Here is an 18,824-nt window from a genome sequence, read left to right as displayed (position 1 = left end):
AGCAGTAATCAAAGCAAAAAGGTGGCTACTTTGAAGAACCTAGAATATAAGACATATTTTCAGTTGCTTCACACTTTTTTGCTAAGTATTTCATTCCACATGTGTTAATTCAGAGTTTTGATGCCTTCAATGTGAATCTACAATTTTCATGAAAGTCATGAAAATAAAGAAAACTCTTTGAATGAGAAGGTGTGTCCAAACTTTTGGTCTGTACTGTATGTTACAGGACCACTTGAGGCCTCTCAAGTGAATGATCAAGATACCAATGGGCACGTTCTAGCTGGCCTTGTAAAGTACTGGGGAATAGCTAACTAGAAATTATGTATGACAGAGGGACATACAAAATGCATAAGTCAGACCCCTCCCAATTTTAAAAGTAAAAAAAAGTCAAAAACACTACATGTGAACAAAAGTTAAAAGGTACTTTTTTTTCTCTGGTTTATTTAGCGTTATATACAATTGATTATGCAAAAAAAACTGTTTCTTAACGTTTCTGGCCTGTAAAATGCAATTTAGGTTAGGTGTGGTAGGTGTTCATGTGCATCTGTAAAAATGGGATAATACTGTGACATCCTCATTCCTAGAAACCATATGCGAGTCAAAAATGTATGCAGGCATATCCTCCAGGCTCTCCCCATTCAGTTTCATCACTTTCCCATCCATTTCATCCTTTTCATCAGGCCCACAGACCTCTTTGTTGGGTCCAGCAGAAAATTATTCGCATTTCCCATTGACTTGCACTGTACTCCCTAATCAGAACGAATACACGAATATTAAAAAAGTACTCGTTACGATTATAGAGATTACGAATATTACAGTACTCGCTCATCTCTAGTTGTAATTAATTTTATATTTTCAGCTTGAGAAGAGTAACAATACAGCAGTGATGGGGAACTTAGTAAGGTTAAGAACGCACTTTGCGTTTCCACCTGCGTTTCCGCTGCTTTTTAGGTCCGTTTTGAGAAGCACTTTTTTCATGCCAAAAGGCCTACGTTTTGATTTTCCAGCAAAGTCAATGGAAAATGGTGATTTTCAGACTGCACTTTGCGTTTCTAAACGCTGCGTTTAATTTGCATATTTTGTGGCAAAAACCATGCGTTCAAAGAAGCAGCATGTCAATTGTTTTTGCCATTTTGGGTGCGTTTTGCTAACATTGAAGTCAATGAGAAATGGCAAAAACCAAGAATCTTCAAATTTCCTGCTTTTCACCTGCTTTTTTGGTGCAGAAAACATGCGTTTTGGACTTCAAAAACGCATGTTTTTCTGACATTAAAATAATGGAATAATATGTCCCTTTACACACACACAGTTCGACAATTAAAATAAGGAAAATTATGGGTTTTTTTGCTATTTTAGCATTAAATATTATATAACCGCTCTAATTTCATTAAATATAACTTTTTTCTATATTAATTCCAAAATTATATGTTTTCCTTTTTTCTATTTTTTCATTCTGACTATTTAATCTTTATTTAGCAGTGTCTTGATGTTCAAAACGCATCAGTCAAAACGCAAGTGAAAAAGCATGTAAAAAGCGCTGAAAACGCATCTTAAAAGCGGTAAATACGCATGCGTTTTCAGCCCTAAAGTTCTGAAAAAGGCAACTTTGGTCAAATCAATTAAGCCCAAAACGTGCGTTTAGAACTGCAAGTAGGAGAACGCAAAGTGTGGTCTTAGCCTAACTCTTCAGCATCCCGCAATCGCATTACAGGGCGCAGACAGGAGTTGGTATGTGAGTTCCATTTTGATGATGCTGTTAAAAATGGACATGCAAGTTAAAAGGCTAAGAGCCGCCTCTGTCAGAGACCGATGCCGGATATTTAAATGCGTTGTCCAGGTGTGTAATATTGATGACCTATCCTTAGGCTTTATAACCAAAGCAGGTAGCAGGGTCTTGCGGTCTATGAAGATGAACATTAGGGCTCCATTCATCAAGATTTGGTAATGTACACTGAAAAATGATGTCAGGGACTGGAGTGAGATTTCTGGCGTAGGGAACGCTGAAGTTTGTTAAGATTTAAATGTAACAGCGTGTCCCTCCCCCGACTGTGCTCATGGTGTAATAGTCTGTCTCTCCTCGATTGTTCTGTATGTACTACTTGTGGTGGGGGATTGTTTGTTCTTCTCAGCATGGGGCTCATCCAATCCGCAACTTGGTAGACAGAATAGAGCCAGGACATCTAGAATCCTTTCAGGTATCAAATGTGCAGTGGGGAAGTGGGCCCTTCTGCCCACCTAAGGGGCTGATCCCAGGAGGAGAGAACAATGAGACCAAAGTCAGTCAGTTGTTGGATCTCGGCTGAAGAAGGACTAGGATCTAAAGCTGAGGCTACATCCTAGTGCCTGTGTATGGACTGTTACAGATTGGAGATCAGTGGCCATGTGGGATTGTGTTTTGTTGTTCACCCTTTTAGACTCAAGGAACTCATATAAGGATCATTGCCATATTTGCCCTGGCGTCAGAATACCGGGAGGCGCCCCAGATCTGTAGTTTTGTTGTGGACTCCTTCCAGACTTTAAGGATTTATATTCATGTTTGGTGCTTTATCTTTGTGGTTCCAATAAAGCCCTTTGGATTGTTCCTCAGCCTGGTGTCCCTTACTGCTCTGTCGCATACCCCGTCACAGTACAGACACGGTGGCATCACACCCTTGTTCTGGCCAAGCTCTGCCTATTTTGGCAAAGCTGGTTACAATTGGTGTGAACACACACACACACACACACACACACACACACACAACCGGCCTGTCTCCTTTTCAGCTTTAGACTTCTGCAATTAAGAGACATTTGGTCACATGACATGATATCAAAAAGGTCCTTAAGCGGTCCAATAATTGGCATATAAACATTGAGGCCCCTAGGAGAATGGGGGCCCTATGAAATTGCCCAATTTGCTCTCCCGTTCCCCTAATGCCAGTACTTCATGCCAGCCTGTGTCCTGTTCAGTTTAGATTCCTCCAATTAAGAGAACTTTGGTTACATCATGTCACTTGACTTTGAAGTCATCAAAGGTCCTTAAACAATTAAAATCAGAATACAACTGATGGGGAACCTAAGAGAGTGGGGTTCCAGAGAAGTTGCGCAGTTTGACTCCTCTGAACGCTGGCCCTGACTGTAACTAGGGCTTATTTTTAATCCCAAAAAATCATGCTATGGCTTATTTACGTGGTAAGTCATATTTTCAGGGAAACAGGGTATTCATGAATCCTCTGGAGGTCTTTGAGTTGCCTTCATAACAACATAGAGAAGGCACTAGAAACAAACAGCAGAAGAAGCAGAAGCAAAGAAAATATAGCTGAAAAAACAGCAAAAATCCTAAAAATGTAAACACAAAATTGGTGCAGAAATTACATACTGTAAGTAGATATCTCTTACTGGATAGAGCTGGAGGAGACACATCCTGAGGAACATCGGGATCTTCTTGTTTACAGTCCTGTGGGAGAAGAGGACGGGGACATCTCTCTGGTGTTGTCCTCTTACTGGATAGACCTGGAGGAGACACATACAGGGACTGAATTCATTCCTTACATACAGATAATCATAGGCCGTGTGTATTTAGTCCTGTCTATTACCTGGTGATGTGAGGGACTGGGGAACCTCCATCATGACGTCCTTGTAAAGATCTTTGTGTCCTTCTAAATACTTCCACTCCTCCATGGAGAAATAGACGGTGACGTCCTGACACCTTATAGGAACCTGACACATACAATGATACCGTCACCCCCGATCCCTTCATAGCGTTACTGTATAATGTCCCAGCATTCCCAGCAGTGTCACCTCTCCAGTCAGCAGCTCAATCATCTTGTAGGTGAGTTCTAGGATCTTCTGGTCATTGATGTCCTCATGTATCGGGGGGTGAGGTGGAGGCCCCGTGATTGGGCTCAGGGGTCTTCCCCATCCCTCAGACACAGGGGCCTGACAGCGCTCACTAGAGGTCTTCTTCACTACTGTGTAATCCTGGTTATGGAGAGACACAGTAATAAATCTCACTCCAGACATTTCCAGAGTCCTCACCTCTCCAGTTCTGTCCATCTGTTATTCCCATAGATAAGAATGATGTAATGTGACGTCATCAGAATCTCTCACCTCTCCAGTAAGCCGGAAGAGGATCTCTAGGGTGAGGTGTAATATCCCCTCCGCCATCTTGTCCCTGTCCATATCCATCCTTCACGGGGCAATCAGGAGAATTCTCTTCTATAGAAGATCTTCACTGAGAGGATCTGATATTATAAGGACCTGAATGGGAAGGAGATGAGCCAATATGTAAAATACTGCAGATAATAAGGGAGATAAAATATCATTTGGGTAGGAAAAAAATGTCAACATGAAATGTGCTATGTAAGTAGTAAAACTGACCCATAAAATTACCACATTATTTTTATAGCAATATAAATACAATGAAAAGTGATGAATTATCCATATTGCACCTAGAATGGGATCAATGAAAATGTCGGCTCATCAAGAAAAAAACAAGTCCTCACTTAACTACATTGACGCAAAAAGAATAATGTTACCGGTGTCAGAAAATGGCGACACAAACTGATTGTTTTTTACAAAAGTGATTTTTCTTCATCACTAGAGATGAGCGAACCTGAAGTTCAGTGTCCGGTACAAACTCAGACTTATCCAAGAAGGTGCGGAGATCGGATGCTTTATGTATGTAAACCACTCTCGTCAGCATCGCTGTGCTCGGGTACGCTCGGTGCTCAGCCCAGTGTGAGCCGCTTGCAGTGTTTGATCGGCTCGCACTGGGGGTAACAACAGCGTGATCGGATGTAGTGTGCACCCATTATTGTTTCACCATTTCAGTGTACTTTGAATTTTCACTAAATTTCCAGCACATTTAATGGTAAAATGAAAAACTATGAGTCATCTTTGAAAAAAAAAAATCCTTGATATGGCATGTGGGCAGAAAAATAAAACAGCAGCGCAGCAACACACAAACATGTAGCAACGGAGAGGACGGCACTGATGGTTACTTCCTCTGCCTTCTCTGTCACTGTATACACGGCTCTGCGGTGCAATGCAGCTAGAACAGCGAGGGACCTGACACCGACACAGATCTGTGCGAGAGCCCATCCACCATCGCTACTTGCCAACTGTAATTGTTTGGGGTATGGTTTTTTTTGGGGTGGGGGGAAGGTGTCTGCTTTCTTTTCGGGGTGCCTGCTTTCTTTGATAAAATTCCTGCTGTATTCCTTAACTTCTTTAGTTACTTGGATATTTCCTTATGGAACTGCAAGTAGGGTTTATTTTTGGAGTAGGGCTGTTCTGACTTTTGCATTTAATCTGCATTCTTTATTGTTTGATTTGTTGTACATGTTTTTTACTAAGATGTACTTTAGCTCCATCTAGTGACCAAACTTTATCAGCACCAGCCTTGTTTTTCATGCCTCTTTTCTCCTCCCGTCTGTGGTGCATTCTGGGTCGGAAGTCTCCATTTTCTAATTACTCACATACTGAGGACATTTTCCATTTTATGCCCCTTGTGATAGCATCGCTGGTAAGGAAATCTATGTTTTTTGCCATCTGCAGCTCTGGATTCTCTCTGCATTTACTAAGTTAGATTCAAGCTTCTGGTACATTTGTATGTATATTGTCAGGCTTCTGTATGTATGTTCCCTGCTGTATTATACACGTGCTGATTGGTGAAATTAGGAACAATGAAATATGTACAAACACATTTAGCAACGTTTAATAAAAACAGACTTCAAGCAACAGTCTCCATATTAAGCTATGGTGGGTAAAGGTTTAGCTGCCTTTCAAGCCTCACACGCCTCAGGGCCCATGTAGAGAAGACAGAACAAGGGCTTATATTTTAAGTATACTCAAAAAATCCCCAAAAATCCTACTAGGGCTTACTTTCCAGGTAGGTCTTATTTTCGAGGAAACAGGGAAGAAACAGCTGATGGTGCCTTCTCCCCCATATACAGAGGATATGGTCACAGCTGAATGATTATGTCAGCCCCAGTTACAAGGGAAGCAAGTTGAAAATAAAAATACTTAAATACGGAAATAACCCCCTCCCCACGAATGTGTGAAATATAGCAAGATACCACTGTCAATCCAAATGTTATTAGCTCCAATCAGGTAAACAAATACAGCCACATATACAAAATAATAAGTGTTACAAAATAGCTAAGAAATATTTACATGTGATAATAAACATAATATGACAGTGTCTGGCTTTCAGTCATAGGGATAGCCCCGATGAGGTTTTAGTCACCACTCAGTATACCTCTCAGCACCGACTGACAGCAGGTTCCACTGCTGAGTGGCTGTCAGTGCGGGGGGAGGGGTATATGTGCGGTAAAACCAGACATTTATTTCCCTTATTTTCCCACCAGTATCGCTCAACATCAGCAATAAAAAACTTGATGCTGAAGTTGGTTTCTTATTGGTCCAGTTTCTTATTTGAGGCTGAAGATGGTTTCTTATCTGGAATTTTTTTCTGGGTTTTTTTTTTACAGGTTTAACAGCAAACATAAAAATATCACAATAATAGATTCCAAGGTGGCCACCGAGGAGGACAGACATGCATGAGGGAGCTTCCCAGTAAGCAGAGCCAATCCGAATCATCAGGCTGCTGCAAAGCTCCCTTGAACACCCTTTAGTGCAGTAAGGGTCATAGCACACCTGTGTGAGTCTGCCTCATCTAATATTGGCCCACCCACGTTGATACTCTAGGCCGTGGTGGAGGTGAAGCCTAGTCCTTGTGGGGGTCTGCGGCCTGCAATACGGAGAAGTGTCTCTCTCTCCTCCAGTCAAACTCACTAGACCAGAGGTGAGCAGCGCAAATACACACACAGAGGGGCCGGTGCTGGGAGCCCCGTGCCTGGAGTTGGATCCAAGCCAGGACTGGAGACGGTGAAGCCTGCTGCCCGTGGTCAGCCTGACCTGCGTGGATCCCCAGTCCCCTAGACCTATCTGACCCCATGGCCTAGTTAGTGGTCTCCCGCGGTCTGCAAAACCCTTGTAGCACTCCAGACATTGATCGCCTTCTGAACCCCTGCTGCCTGCAAGTCACCTGTCCACATCTGAAGCCCTCCTGCCAACTGCAGCCTGTGGATCCGGCGAGGCCTTGCTAGCTCCTGCGACGTACCTGTTTCCGGTGCCTTCTCTGAAGCCCTGCTGCGGTGCCCGGGTGCATCTATGGTTCCAAAGGGTGGCTGGGCCATGGTGAGGAGAAGAGCTAAAGTGGTGGATCCGGGGGAACAAGGAGAAGAGGAGCCCCGTACAAGTAACTCCAGCATGGCTCAGCGCTACACTTAGACTACAGGAGCTGAAGCAGGGGAAATCCTCAGCAACGAGCAGAGCTGCTGTGTGGAGAGGTGACATTTCCTGACAGGGAGCATAGTGTCAACATAACACCAAATACATAAGAGCCACCCCTACACTTGAAATATAAAGTATAGCCATACCTCCCAACTGTCCCGGATACAGCGGGACTGTACCGGATCTGAGCGGGTGTCCCGGTATCACGATCGTTAGCCATGTGTCCTGTGGCTCCGCCCACCCGCTCTCTCCCCGCCTGACTTTCTCCCCCTCCTATCCACATGAGCAGAGCCGAGCGCTACTTCACTGCTCTGGCTCTGTGTGCTGCCGCTGTTATGGGTCGGCGGCAGCAGCACTTTCTTGGCTGCCGGCGCTTTAAATCCGGCACCTGCAGCCCAGTGCACTGCTCCCTGCTGGGCTGCTTGTGTGCGGAAGTGCATCTGTGGGCGGAGCTACCGCGCAACATGCTGAGCTCTGTCCACAGATGAAAAGACTGGAGGGATTGGAGAGCTGCAGCACCAAGGAACGCTGTATGTGACCCCCCCACCTACCCAGATCTGTATGCCCCAGCCACCTCCTCACCAGAGCTATATACCTCCAGTCACCCCCCTCACAGATCTGTATGGCCCCCTCACCAGATTTGTATGCCCCCCAGCCCCCACACCAGATTTGTATGCCCCCCAGCCCCCTCACCAGATCTGTATGCCCCCCAGCCCCCCCACCAGATCTGTATGCCCCCCAGCCCCCCCACCAGATCTATATTCCCCCCAGCACCCCCCAGCTCTGTATGCCTCCAGCCCCCTCCCACCAGATCTGTATCCCCCAGCCCCCCTCACCAGATCTGTATGCCTCAGCCCTCTCCTCACCAGAGCTATATGCCTCCAGCCACCCCCCCACCAGATCTGTATGCCCCCCAGCCGCCTCACCAGATCTGTATGCCCCCAGCCCCTCCCACCAGATCTGTATGCCCCCAGCTCCCCATTGGAGCTGTATGTGCCCCCAGAGCTGTATAAGCCCCAACACCAGAGCTATATGCCCCTTAGTAATATCTATGCTATCAGTAATTTGTATGCCCCACAGTAAAGTGTATTTCCCCCAGTAATGTGTATACCTCTTAGTAACGTGTATGCCCCTCAGTGAAAAACACAGACGTTCTTCACTGACGTGTTAAACATGCATATGTCCCTTCATACTCCGTGATTAACGGCACACAGTGGTTGTCCATGTGCAATCCGTGATCCGTACTCCGTGATTGCACATGGACATATACTCACCTGCCCCCGCTCCTCCTCTCCGTGGTGCTGAAGAGTCCCATGATTCAGCATCCAGCCACCGTTCTCTCACCTCTGCAGCTACTTCCGGGTTGGCTCTGGCTGCATAAATGAATATGCATGCCATAATGAACCAGGCAGGAAAAAGCAGAGAGCAGCTGCCGAACTCAGCATCGCTGGAGAAGGTGAGTTGAAAAAGCTTTTTATTTTAAATGTCTGTGTTTTTCTGGTACGTGTTTCACGGATCACACCATAGTGTGGTCTGTGGGACATCAGTGATGCCAGAAAAAAAAAACGAAAAAACGAACATGTTTCTGTGTGGCAATCACGGATACGCATGTACGCTGCACAGAGACACGGTCAGTGAAAAATCACTGATGTGTGTGCAGACCCATTGATTATAATGGGTCTGCATAGGTCAGTGATTCAGGTACGTATAAAAACTAGCACATACATACCAGAATCACTGACATCTGAAACAGGCCTAATATGGATGCCCCTCAAGTACGGTCTATGCCCCAAGGCCCTCCTGTGATGTATATACTATAAGCCCAGCCCCTCCTGTGCTGTATATACTGTAGCCCCCAGCCCCTCCTGTGCTATATATGCTGTAGCCCCAGCCCCTCCTGTGCTGAATATACTGTAGCCCCCAGCCCCTCCTGTGCTGTATATACTGTAGCCCCCAGCCCCTCCTGTGCTGTATATACTGTAGCCCCCAGCCCCTCCTGTGATGTATATACTGTAGCCCCCAGCCCCTCCTGTGATGTATATACTGTAGCCCCCAGCCCCTCCTGTGATGTATATACTGTAGCCCCCAGCCCCTCCTGTGATGTATATACTGTAGCCCCCAGCCCCTTCTGTGATATATACTGTATATATACAGTGTGTATATGTATATGAGTATATAAAACCCCCATCCTCCCTTGTGATACATACACAGCAGTGTCAGTGTGCACTGTGTGTGGCTAGGTCTGTTAAAGTGAAGCCAAGTGATCACATGCCGAGGAGGAGCTGGACAGAGACAAGCGGGGTAGGTGAGTGCGGCTGCTGCCGGCTTTCCCCATATTATTACCTCCAATGTGTGTATATGTATGATGTATATATCTATGTATGTCAGTGCAGATGACTGCGTATAGATTTGTCTGTTTATATGTATTTTAGGGAATTTGTCTTCAAATATGTACCGTATATGTGCGTATGCCTGTACCCACGATCAGCACTCACTGTGTCCTGGAGGCAGCGGGTCCTGACCTGCGGGGCTGCACGTCTCCTCCGCAGGAGACCGCAGCTGCCTGTGCCCACGATCGGGGTTCAGTGTGCTGTGGTCTCCTGCTGTGTTCTCCCTACGGAGGACGCATGCAACTGCAGCAACAATTGATATGCTGCAGTCTGGAAAGACGCTCCGCAGGTTAGTGTTTGCTGCAGAAAAAACAAGCACAGTGGGCACGAGATTTCTAGAAATCCCTCCACTGTGCTTGTACTGTACAATGCGGCGTTTTAGACACAGCAAAAACACGCTACATCCAAAATGCTGCAAATACTGATCGTGGGCATGCAGCCTTAGGCTGGTTTCACATATCCGGCTTTTCGCCGGTTTGCCGGATCCGGCACTCTCCCGTACAGACAATACAGTACAGTGACAGCGCTGTAACTTCCGGGTCACATGCGCCGGTCACATGACAGCACGTGACCGGCGCTTGTTGCGCTGTCACTGTACTGTAGTCACTGTATGGGAGAGCGCCGGATGTGTGAAACCGGCCTTACACAATGTGATCAGCAATACTGAAAAAGATTGGATGTGGGCGTGACAGATTGCAAAATGGGTGTGGTTAGGGGCGTGTCCTAGTGGCGCATATAGACTTTGTCCCTCTTTCTCATCTTATGTTGGGAGGTATACTTAAGGGGTTAAACTGAATGTAAATGAGCTGGTCAGGAATAGCGGGAAACTGGTCCTGAACTGGTTAAAGTTGAAAATAGTTGAGAAATGAAGGGGTTAATGATAATGCTGACCCCAAAATAATAGAGCCCCTGCACCTACCTCCACCTGCAGAGCCGCACACTAGATATATAATACCCTGCACCTACCTCCACCTGCAGAGCCGCACACTAGATATATAATACCCTGCACCTACCTCCTCCTGCAGAGCCGCACACTAGATATATAATACCCTGCACCTACCTCCACCTGCAGAGCCGCACACTAGATATATAATACCCTGCACCTACCTCCTCCTGCAGAGCCGCACACTAGATATATAATACCCTGCACCTACCTCCACCTGCAGAGCCACACACTAGATATATAATACCCCGCACCTACCTCCTCCTGCAGAGCCGCACACAGATATATAATACCCCGCACCTACCTCCACCTGCAGAGCCGCACACTAGATATATAATACCCCGCACCTACCTCCACCTGCAGAGCCGCACACTAGATATATAATACCCCGCACCTACCTCCACCTGCAGAGCCGCACACTAGATATATAATACCCCGCACCTACCTCCACCTGCAGAGCCGCACACTAGATATATAATACCCCGCACCTACCTCCACCTGCAGAGCCGCACACTAGATATATAATACCCCGCACCTACCTCCACCTGCAGAGCCGCACACTAGATATATAATACCCCGCACCTACCTCCACCTGCAGAGCCGCACACTAGATATATAATACCCCGCACCTACCTCCACCTGCAGAGCCGCACACTAGATATATAATACCCCGCACCTACCTCCACCTGCAGAGCCGCACACTAGATATATAATACCCCGCACCTACCTCCACCTGCAGAGCCGCACACTAGATATATAATACCCCGCACCTACCTCCACCTGCAGAGCCGCACACTAGATATATAATACCCCGCACCTACCTCCACCTGCAGAGCCGCACACTAGATATATAATACCCCGCACCTACCTCCACCTGCAGAGCCGCACACTAGATATATAATACCCCGCACCTACCTCCACCTGCAGAGCCGCACACTAGATATATAATACCCCGCACCTACCTCCACCTGCAGAGCCGCACACTAGATATATAATACCCCGCACCTACCTCCACCTGCAGAGCCGCACACTAGATATATAATACCCCGCACCTACCTCCACCTGCAGAGCCGCACACTAGATATATAATACCCCGCACCTACCTCCACCTGCAGAGCCGCACACTAGATATATAATACCCCGCACCTACCTCCACCTGCAGAGCCGCACACTAGATATATAATACCCCGCACCTACCTCCACCTGCAGAGCCGCACACTAGATATATAATACCCCGCACCTACCTCCACCTGCAGAGCCGCACACTAGATATATAATACCCCGCACCTACCTCCACCTGCAGAGCCGCACACTAGATATATAATACCCCGCACCTACCTCCACCTGCAGAGCCGCACACTAGATATATAATACCCCGCACCTACCTCCACCTGCAGAGCCGCACACTAGATATATAATACCCCGCACCTACCTCCACCTGCAGAGCCGCACACTAGATATATAATACCCCGCACCTACCTCCACCTGCAGAGCCGCACACTAGATATATAATACCCCGCACCTACCTCCACCTGCAGAGCCGCACACTAGATATATAATACCCCGCACCTACCTCCACCTGCAGAGCCGCACACTAGATATATAATACCCCGCACCTACCTCCACCTGCAGAGCCGCACACTAGATATATAATACCCCGCACCTACCTCCACCTGCAGAGCCGCACACTAGATATATAATACCCCGCACCTACCTCCACCTGCAGAGCCGCACACTAGATATATAATACCCCGCACCTACCTCCACCTGCAGAGCCGCACACTAGATATATAATACCCCGCACCTACCTCCACCTGCAGAGCCGCACACTAGATATATAATACCCCGCACCTACCTCCACCTGCAGAGCCGCACACTAGATATATAATACCCCGCACCTACCTCCACCTGCAGAGCCGCACACTAGATATATAATACCCCGCACCTACCTCCTCCTGCAGAGCCGCACACTAGATATATAATACCCCGCACCTACCTCCACCTGCAGAGCCGCACACTAGATATATAATACCCCGCACCTACCTCCACCTGCAGAGCCGCACACTAGATATATAATACCCCGCACCTACCTCCACCTGCAGAGCCGCACACTAGATATATAATACCCCGCACCTACCTCCACCTGCAGAGCCGCACACTAGATATATAATACCCCGCACCTACCTCCACCTGCAGAGCCGCACACTAGATATATAATACCCCGCACCTACCTCCACCTGCAGAGCCGCACACTAGATATATAATACCCCGCACCTACCTCCACCTGCAGAGCCGCACACTAGATATATAATACCCCGCACCTACCTCCACCTGCAGAGCCGCACACTAGATATATAATACCCCGCACCTACCTCCACCTGCAGAGCCGCACACTAGATATATAATACCCCGCACCTACCTCCACCTGCAGAGCCGCACACTAGATATATAATACCCCGCACCTACCTCCACCTGCAGAGCCGCACACTAGATATATAATACCCTGCACCTACCTCCTCCTGCAGAGCCGCACACTAGATATATAATACCCTGCACCTACCTCCTCCTGCAGAGCCGCACACTAGATATATAATGCCCTGCACCTACCTCCACCTGCAGAGCCGCACACTAGATATATAATACCCTGCACCTACCTCCTCCTGCAGAGCCGCACACTAGATATATAATACCCTGCACCTACCTCCACCTGCAGAGCCGCACACTAGATATATAATACCCTGCACCTACCTCCACCTGCAGAGCCGCACACTAGATATATAATACCCTGCACCTACCTCCACCTGCAGAGCCGCACACTAGATATATAATACCCTGCACCTACCTCCACCTGCAGAGCCGCACACTAGATATATAATACCCTGCACCTACCTCCACCTGCAGAGCCGCACACCAGATATATAATAACCTGCACCTACCTCCACCTGCAGAGCCGCACACCAGATATATAATACCCTGCACCTACCTCCACCTGCAGAGCCGCACACCAGATATATAATACCCTGCACCTACCTCCACCTGCAGAGCCGCACACTAGATATATAATAACCTGCACCTACCTCCACCTGCAGAGCCGCACACTAGATATATAATACCCTGCACCTACCTCCACCTGCAGAGCCGCACACTAGATATATAATACCCTGCACCTACCTCCACCTGCAGAGCCGCACACTAGATATATAATACCCTGCACCTACCTCCACCTGCAGAGCCGCACACTAGATATATAATACCCTGCACCTACCTCCACCTGCAGAGCCGCACACCAGATATATAATACCCTGCACCTACCTCCACCTGCAGAGCCGCACACCAGATATATAATACCCTGCACCTACCTCCACCTGCAGAGCCGCACACTAGATATATAATACCCTGCACCTACCTCCACCTGCAGAGCCGCACACTAGATATATAATACCCTGCACCTACCTCCACCTGCAGAGCCGCACACTAGATATATAATACCCTGCACCTACCTCCACCTGCAGAGCCGCACACTAGATATATAATACCCTGCACCTCCTCCACCTGCAGAGCCGCACACTAGATATATAATACCCTGCACCTACCTCCACCTGCAGAGCCGCACAGTACACATATGGCTGCTCTGTGCTTACAGGACCTGTGATGATGTCACATGGAGGGGAGGAGTCAGGGGTCACATGATCAGCTCCTCAGTGTATGCAGGACTCTGCTGTGCTGGTTGTCATGGTGCTGGATGAGGGGAAGTTTATGTGTGGGGTCAGGAGGGGTTTACAGTGTGGATGTAGCAGAGCCGTGTGTGTACGAGGTGTACGGAGCGGAGCCGTGTGTGTACGAGGTGTACAGAGCAGAGCCGCGTGTGTACGAGGTGTACGGAGCGGAGCCGCGTGTGTACGAGGTGTACGGAGCGGAGCCGCGTGTGTACGAGGTGTACAGAGCAGAGCCGTGTGTGTACGAGGTGTACGGAGCGGAGCCGTGTGTGTACGAGGTGTACGGAGCGGAGCCGTGTGTGTACGAGGTGTACGGAGCGGAGCCGTGTGTGTACGAGGTGAACGGAGCGGAGCAGAGTGTGTACGAGGAGAACGGAGCAGAGCCGTGTGTGTGCGAAGTGTACGGAGCAGAGCTGCGTGTGTACGAGGTGTATGGAGCGGAGCCGTGTGTATGAGGTGTACAGAGCAGAGCCGTGTGTGTACGAGGTGTATGGAGCGGAGCCGTGTGTGTACGAGGTGTACGGAGCGGAGCCGTGTGTGTACGAGGTGTACGGAGCGGAGCCGTGTGTGTACGAGGTGTACGGAGCGGAGCCGTGTGTGTACGAGGTGAACGGAGCGGAGCAGAGTGTGTACGAGGAGAACGGAGCAGAGCCGTGTGTGTACGAGGTGTACGGAGCAGAGCTGCGTGTGTACGAGGTGTATGGAGCGGAGCCGTGTGTATGAGGTGTACAGAGCAGAGCCGTGTGTGTACGAGGTGTACGGAGCAGAGCCGTGTGTGTACGAGGTGTACGGAGCGGAGCCGTATGTGTGCGAGGTGTACGGAGCAGAGCTGCGTGTGTACGAGGTGTATGGAGCGGAGCCGTGTGTACGAGGTGTACAGAGCAGAGCCGTGTGTGTGCGAGGTGTACGGAGCGGAGCCGTGTGTGTACGAGGTGTACGGAGCAGAGCCGCGTGTGTACGAGGTGTAAGGAGCGGAGCCGTGTGTGTATGAGGTGTACGGAGCAGAGCCGTATGTGTACGAGGTGTACGGAGTGGAGCCGTGTGTGTACGAGGTGTACGGAGCAGAGCCGCGTGTGTACGAGGTGTAAGGAGCGGAGCCGTGTGTGTATGAGGTGTACGGAGCGGAGCCGTGTGTGTGCGAGGTTTACGGAGTGGAGCCGTGTGTGTACGAGGTGTACGGAGCAGAGCCGCGTGTGTACGAGGTGTAAGGAGCGGAGCCGTGTGTGTATGAGGTGTACGGAGCAGAGCCGTGTGTGTGCGAGGTGTACGGAGTGGAGCCGTGTGTGTACGAGGTGTACGGAGCAGAGCCGCGTGTGTGCGAGGTGTACGGAGTGGAGCCGTGTGTGTACGAGGTGTACGGAGCAGAGCCGCGTGTGTACGAGGTGTAAGGAGCGGAGCCGCGTGTGTATGAGGTGTACGGAGCGGAGCCGTGTGTGTGCGAGGTGTACGGAGCGGAGCCGTGTGTGTACGAGGTGTACGGAGCAGAGCCGCGTGTGTACGAGGTGTAAGGAGCGGAGCCGTGTGTGTATGAGGTGTACGGAGCAGAGCCGTATGTGTGCGAGGTGTACGGAGCAGAGCTGCGTGTGTACGAGGTGTATGGAGCGGAGCCGTGTGTACGAGGTGTATGGAGCGGAGCCGCGTGTGTACGGAGCGGAGCCGCGTGTGTACGAGGTGTACGGAGCAGAGCCGCGTGTTTACGAGGTGTACGGAGCGGAGCCGCGTGTGTACGAGGTGTACGGAGCAGAGCCGCGTGTTTACGAGGTGTACGGAGCGGAGCCGCGTGTGTACGAGGTGTACGGAGCGGAGCCGCGTGTGTACGAGGTGTACGGAGCGGAGCCGCGTGTGTACGAGGTGTACGGAGCGGAGCCGCGTGTGTACGAGGTGTACGGAGCGGAGCCGCGTGTGTACGAGGTGTACGGAGCAGAGCCGCGTGTGTACGAGGTGTACGGAGCAGAGCCGCGTGTGTACGAGGTGTACGGAGCAGAGCCGCGTGTGTACGAGGTGTACGGAGCAGAGCCGCGTGTGTACGAGGTGTACAGAGCAGAGCCGTGTGTGTACGAGGTGTACGGACCGGAGCCGTGTGTGTACTAAGTGAATGGAGCGGAGCCGCATCGAAATGCTCCCAAAAGAGTTCATAGCTGCGCCATTGGGAGCCATGGTCTTGGTTTTCTGTGAAGGGCTCACTAAGTGAGGTAATGGAGGCTGTAGGCAGACAGGAGACTGAAAGCCGTGGACGGACATGGAGCAGATATTCTGGAAAACCTGGGACGAGCAGCAGAGGCACTATCAGTCACAGGCATACAGCAGAAGTCCTGAAGACTGCAGACAGGCTGCAGAGGTACTGACACCCACAGGCAGACAGGTAACTGAGGTATTGGAAGCCGCAGACGTCCTGGAGACCTCAGGCAGGTGCAGACATACTGGAAGCCACAGGCAGATTGGTAGCTGAGGTGCTGGAGGCCACAGATAGTCTGGAGATGTTCTGGAGACTGCAGACAGGTCGCTGTGCACACACTAATAGTCCTAATACCAGGACACAGGGGTGTATCTTGGTAGCCTTATATAGGCCAGTTAAGCTCAGCACATGGAGCGTGTCCGGCTACTTACAAAGCCCAACGTGGAGCACAGGAAAGTTCAGCAGAGCGGGGGAAGGGGCAGATCCCAGACACGGGACAGGCGTGTAACAAGTGGATGTTGTCAGACAAATATCCAACAATGATCCAGAAAATTGTGACAACTCTGAATTTCCCTTCCCCTTACATCTATTGATTAATTCTCTATTGATCTATTCTCCCCTTTATCAGTGAATAACATTTATTTTTATCCTTTATCAAGTAAAATAATAATTGCAGATAGTGAAAGTCATTCTTCTGTTACCCAAATCTCTGCTGAACATTACACAATGCACATATCACATTCCTCTAATACAGGGGTCTCAAACTCAGCTGGGTGTATGGGCCACACAGAGAAAAAAATAATTTGGGGGGGCCGCATTCTTTGCAGGAAAAAGTGACATTTTTATTGGTACCATATATTATTTTTTTTTTACACACCTGTGGATCACTGATTTTGAACATTTTCACTTGTTTATCATAACAATAGTGCACATTCTTTATTTAAATATATATATAAAAAAAATGTGATGATTAAAAAAAAAGTCATACCTTATTTTGAGGGTTTTTTTTTTACATTTTATCCCTTTCTTGTAACTAATAGTGTTACAATTATCACTATATAGAAATTTTGGCCAACATCTTTTAGTAATATTCCCCATCTTGTTGTAATGTGCCCATCCTTGCCCCTTATAGTGTTGTGCCCCATCCTAGTCTCCATCCTTCAGTAATGTGCTCCTCCTTGTCCCCATCCTATAGTAATGTCCCCAGCCTTGTCCCCATCTTATCATAATATGCCCATCCTGTAGTAATGTGTGCATCTTTGTCCCCATCTTATAGTAATGTTCCCCATCCTTGTCCCCTTGAAGCAATCTCCCTATCCTGTAGTGCCGTCCCCATCCTATAGTACTGTCCCCATCCTATAGTACTGTCCCCATCCTATAGTACTGTCCCCATCCTATAGTACTGTCCCCATTCTATAGTAATGTGCCCATCCTACAGTAATGTCCCTATCCTATAGTAATGTGCCCATCCTACAGTAATGTGCCAACCTTGTTCCCATCCTATAGTAATGTCCCCAGCCTTGTCCCCATCTTATCATAATATGCCCATCCTGTAGTAATGTGTGCATCTTTGTCCCCATCTTATAGTAATGTTCCCCATCCTTGTCCCCTTGAAGCAATCTCCCTATCCTGTAGTACCGTCCCCATCCTATAGTTGTCCCATTCTACAGTAATGTGCCCATCCTACAGTAATGTCCCTATCCTATAGTAATGTGCCAATCTTGTCCTCATCCTATAGTAATGTCCCTATCCTGTAGTACTGTGCCCATCCTTATCCCCATCTTAAAGTAATGTCCCCAGCCTTGTACCCATCTTATCATAATATGCCCATCCTGTAGTATTGTGTGCATCTTTGTCCCCATCTTATAGTAATTTTCCCCATCTTTGTCCCCTTGTAGCAATCTCCCTATCCTGTAATACCGTCCCCATCCTATAGTACTGTCCCCATCCTATAGTACTGTCCCCATCCTATAGTTGTCCCATTCTATAGTAATGTGCCCATCCTACAATAATGTCCCCATCCTTTAGTAATGTGCCAATCTTCTCCTCATCCTATAGTAATGTCCCTATCGTATAGTAATGTCCCCAGCCTTGTCCCCATCCTATAGTAATGTGCCTATCCTTGTCCCTATCCTATAGTAATTTCCCTATCCTATAGTAATGTTCCCCATCCTTGTCCCCATCCTATAGTAATGTCCCCAGCCTTGTCCCCATCCTATAGTAATGTCCCCATCCTATAGTAATGTGCCTATCCTATAGTAATGTGCCTATCCTTGTACCTATCCTATAGTAATGTCCCCAGCCTTGTCCCCATCCTATAGTAA

At 48.5% G+C, this 18,824-nt stretch overlaps 1 protein-coding gene across 1 annotated transcript in view; it reads right to left on the bottom strand.

The window, feature by feature from the left end:
* LOC142265997 (uncharacterized) overlaps positions 1–18,824 on the bottom strand; it is a 51,686-nt gene that overhangs the window by 9,921 nt on the left and 22,941 nt on the right. Inside the window, 4 exon segments of the mRNA XM_075332301.1 lie at positions 3,376–3,489; positions 3,573–3,696; positions 3,778–3,957; positions 4,087–4,158. Coding sequence (XP_075188416.1) covers positions 3,376–3,489; positions 3,573–3,696; positions 3,778–3,957; positions 4,087–4,158 — 490 coding nt within the window.

The sequence above is a fragment of the Anomaloglossus baeobatrachus genome, unplaced genomic scaffold (genome assembly GCF_048569485.1).
Source record: "Anomaloglossus baeobatrachus isolate aAnoBae1 unplaced genomic scaffold, aAnoBae1.hap1 Scaffold_281, whole genome shotgun sequence".
Lineage (NCBI taxonomy): Eukaryota > Metazoa > Chordata > Amphibia > Anura > Aromobatidae > Anomaloglossus > Anomaloglossus baeobatrachus.
This window is presented reverse-complemented; position numbering and strand designations above follow the sequence as displayed.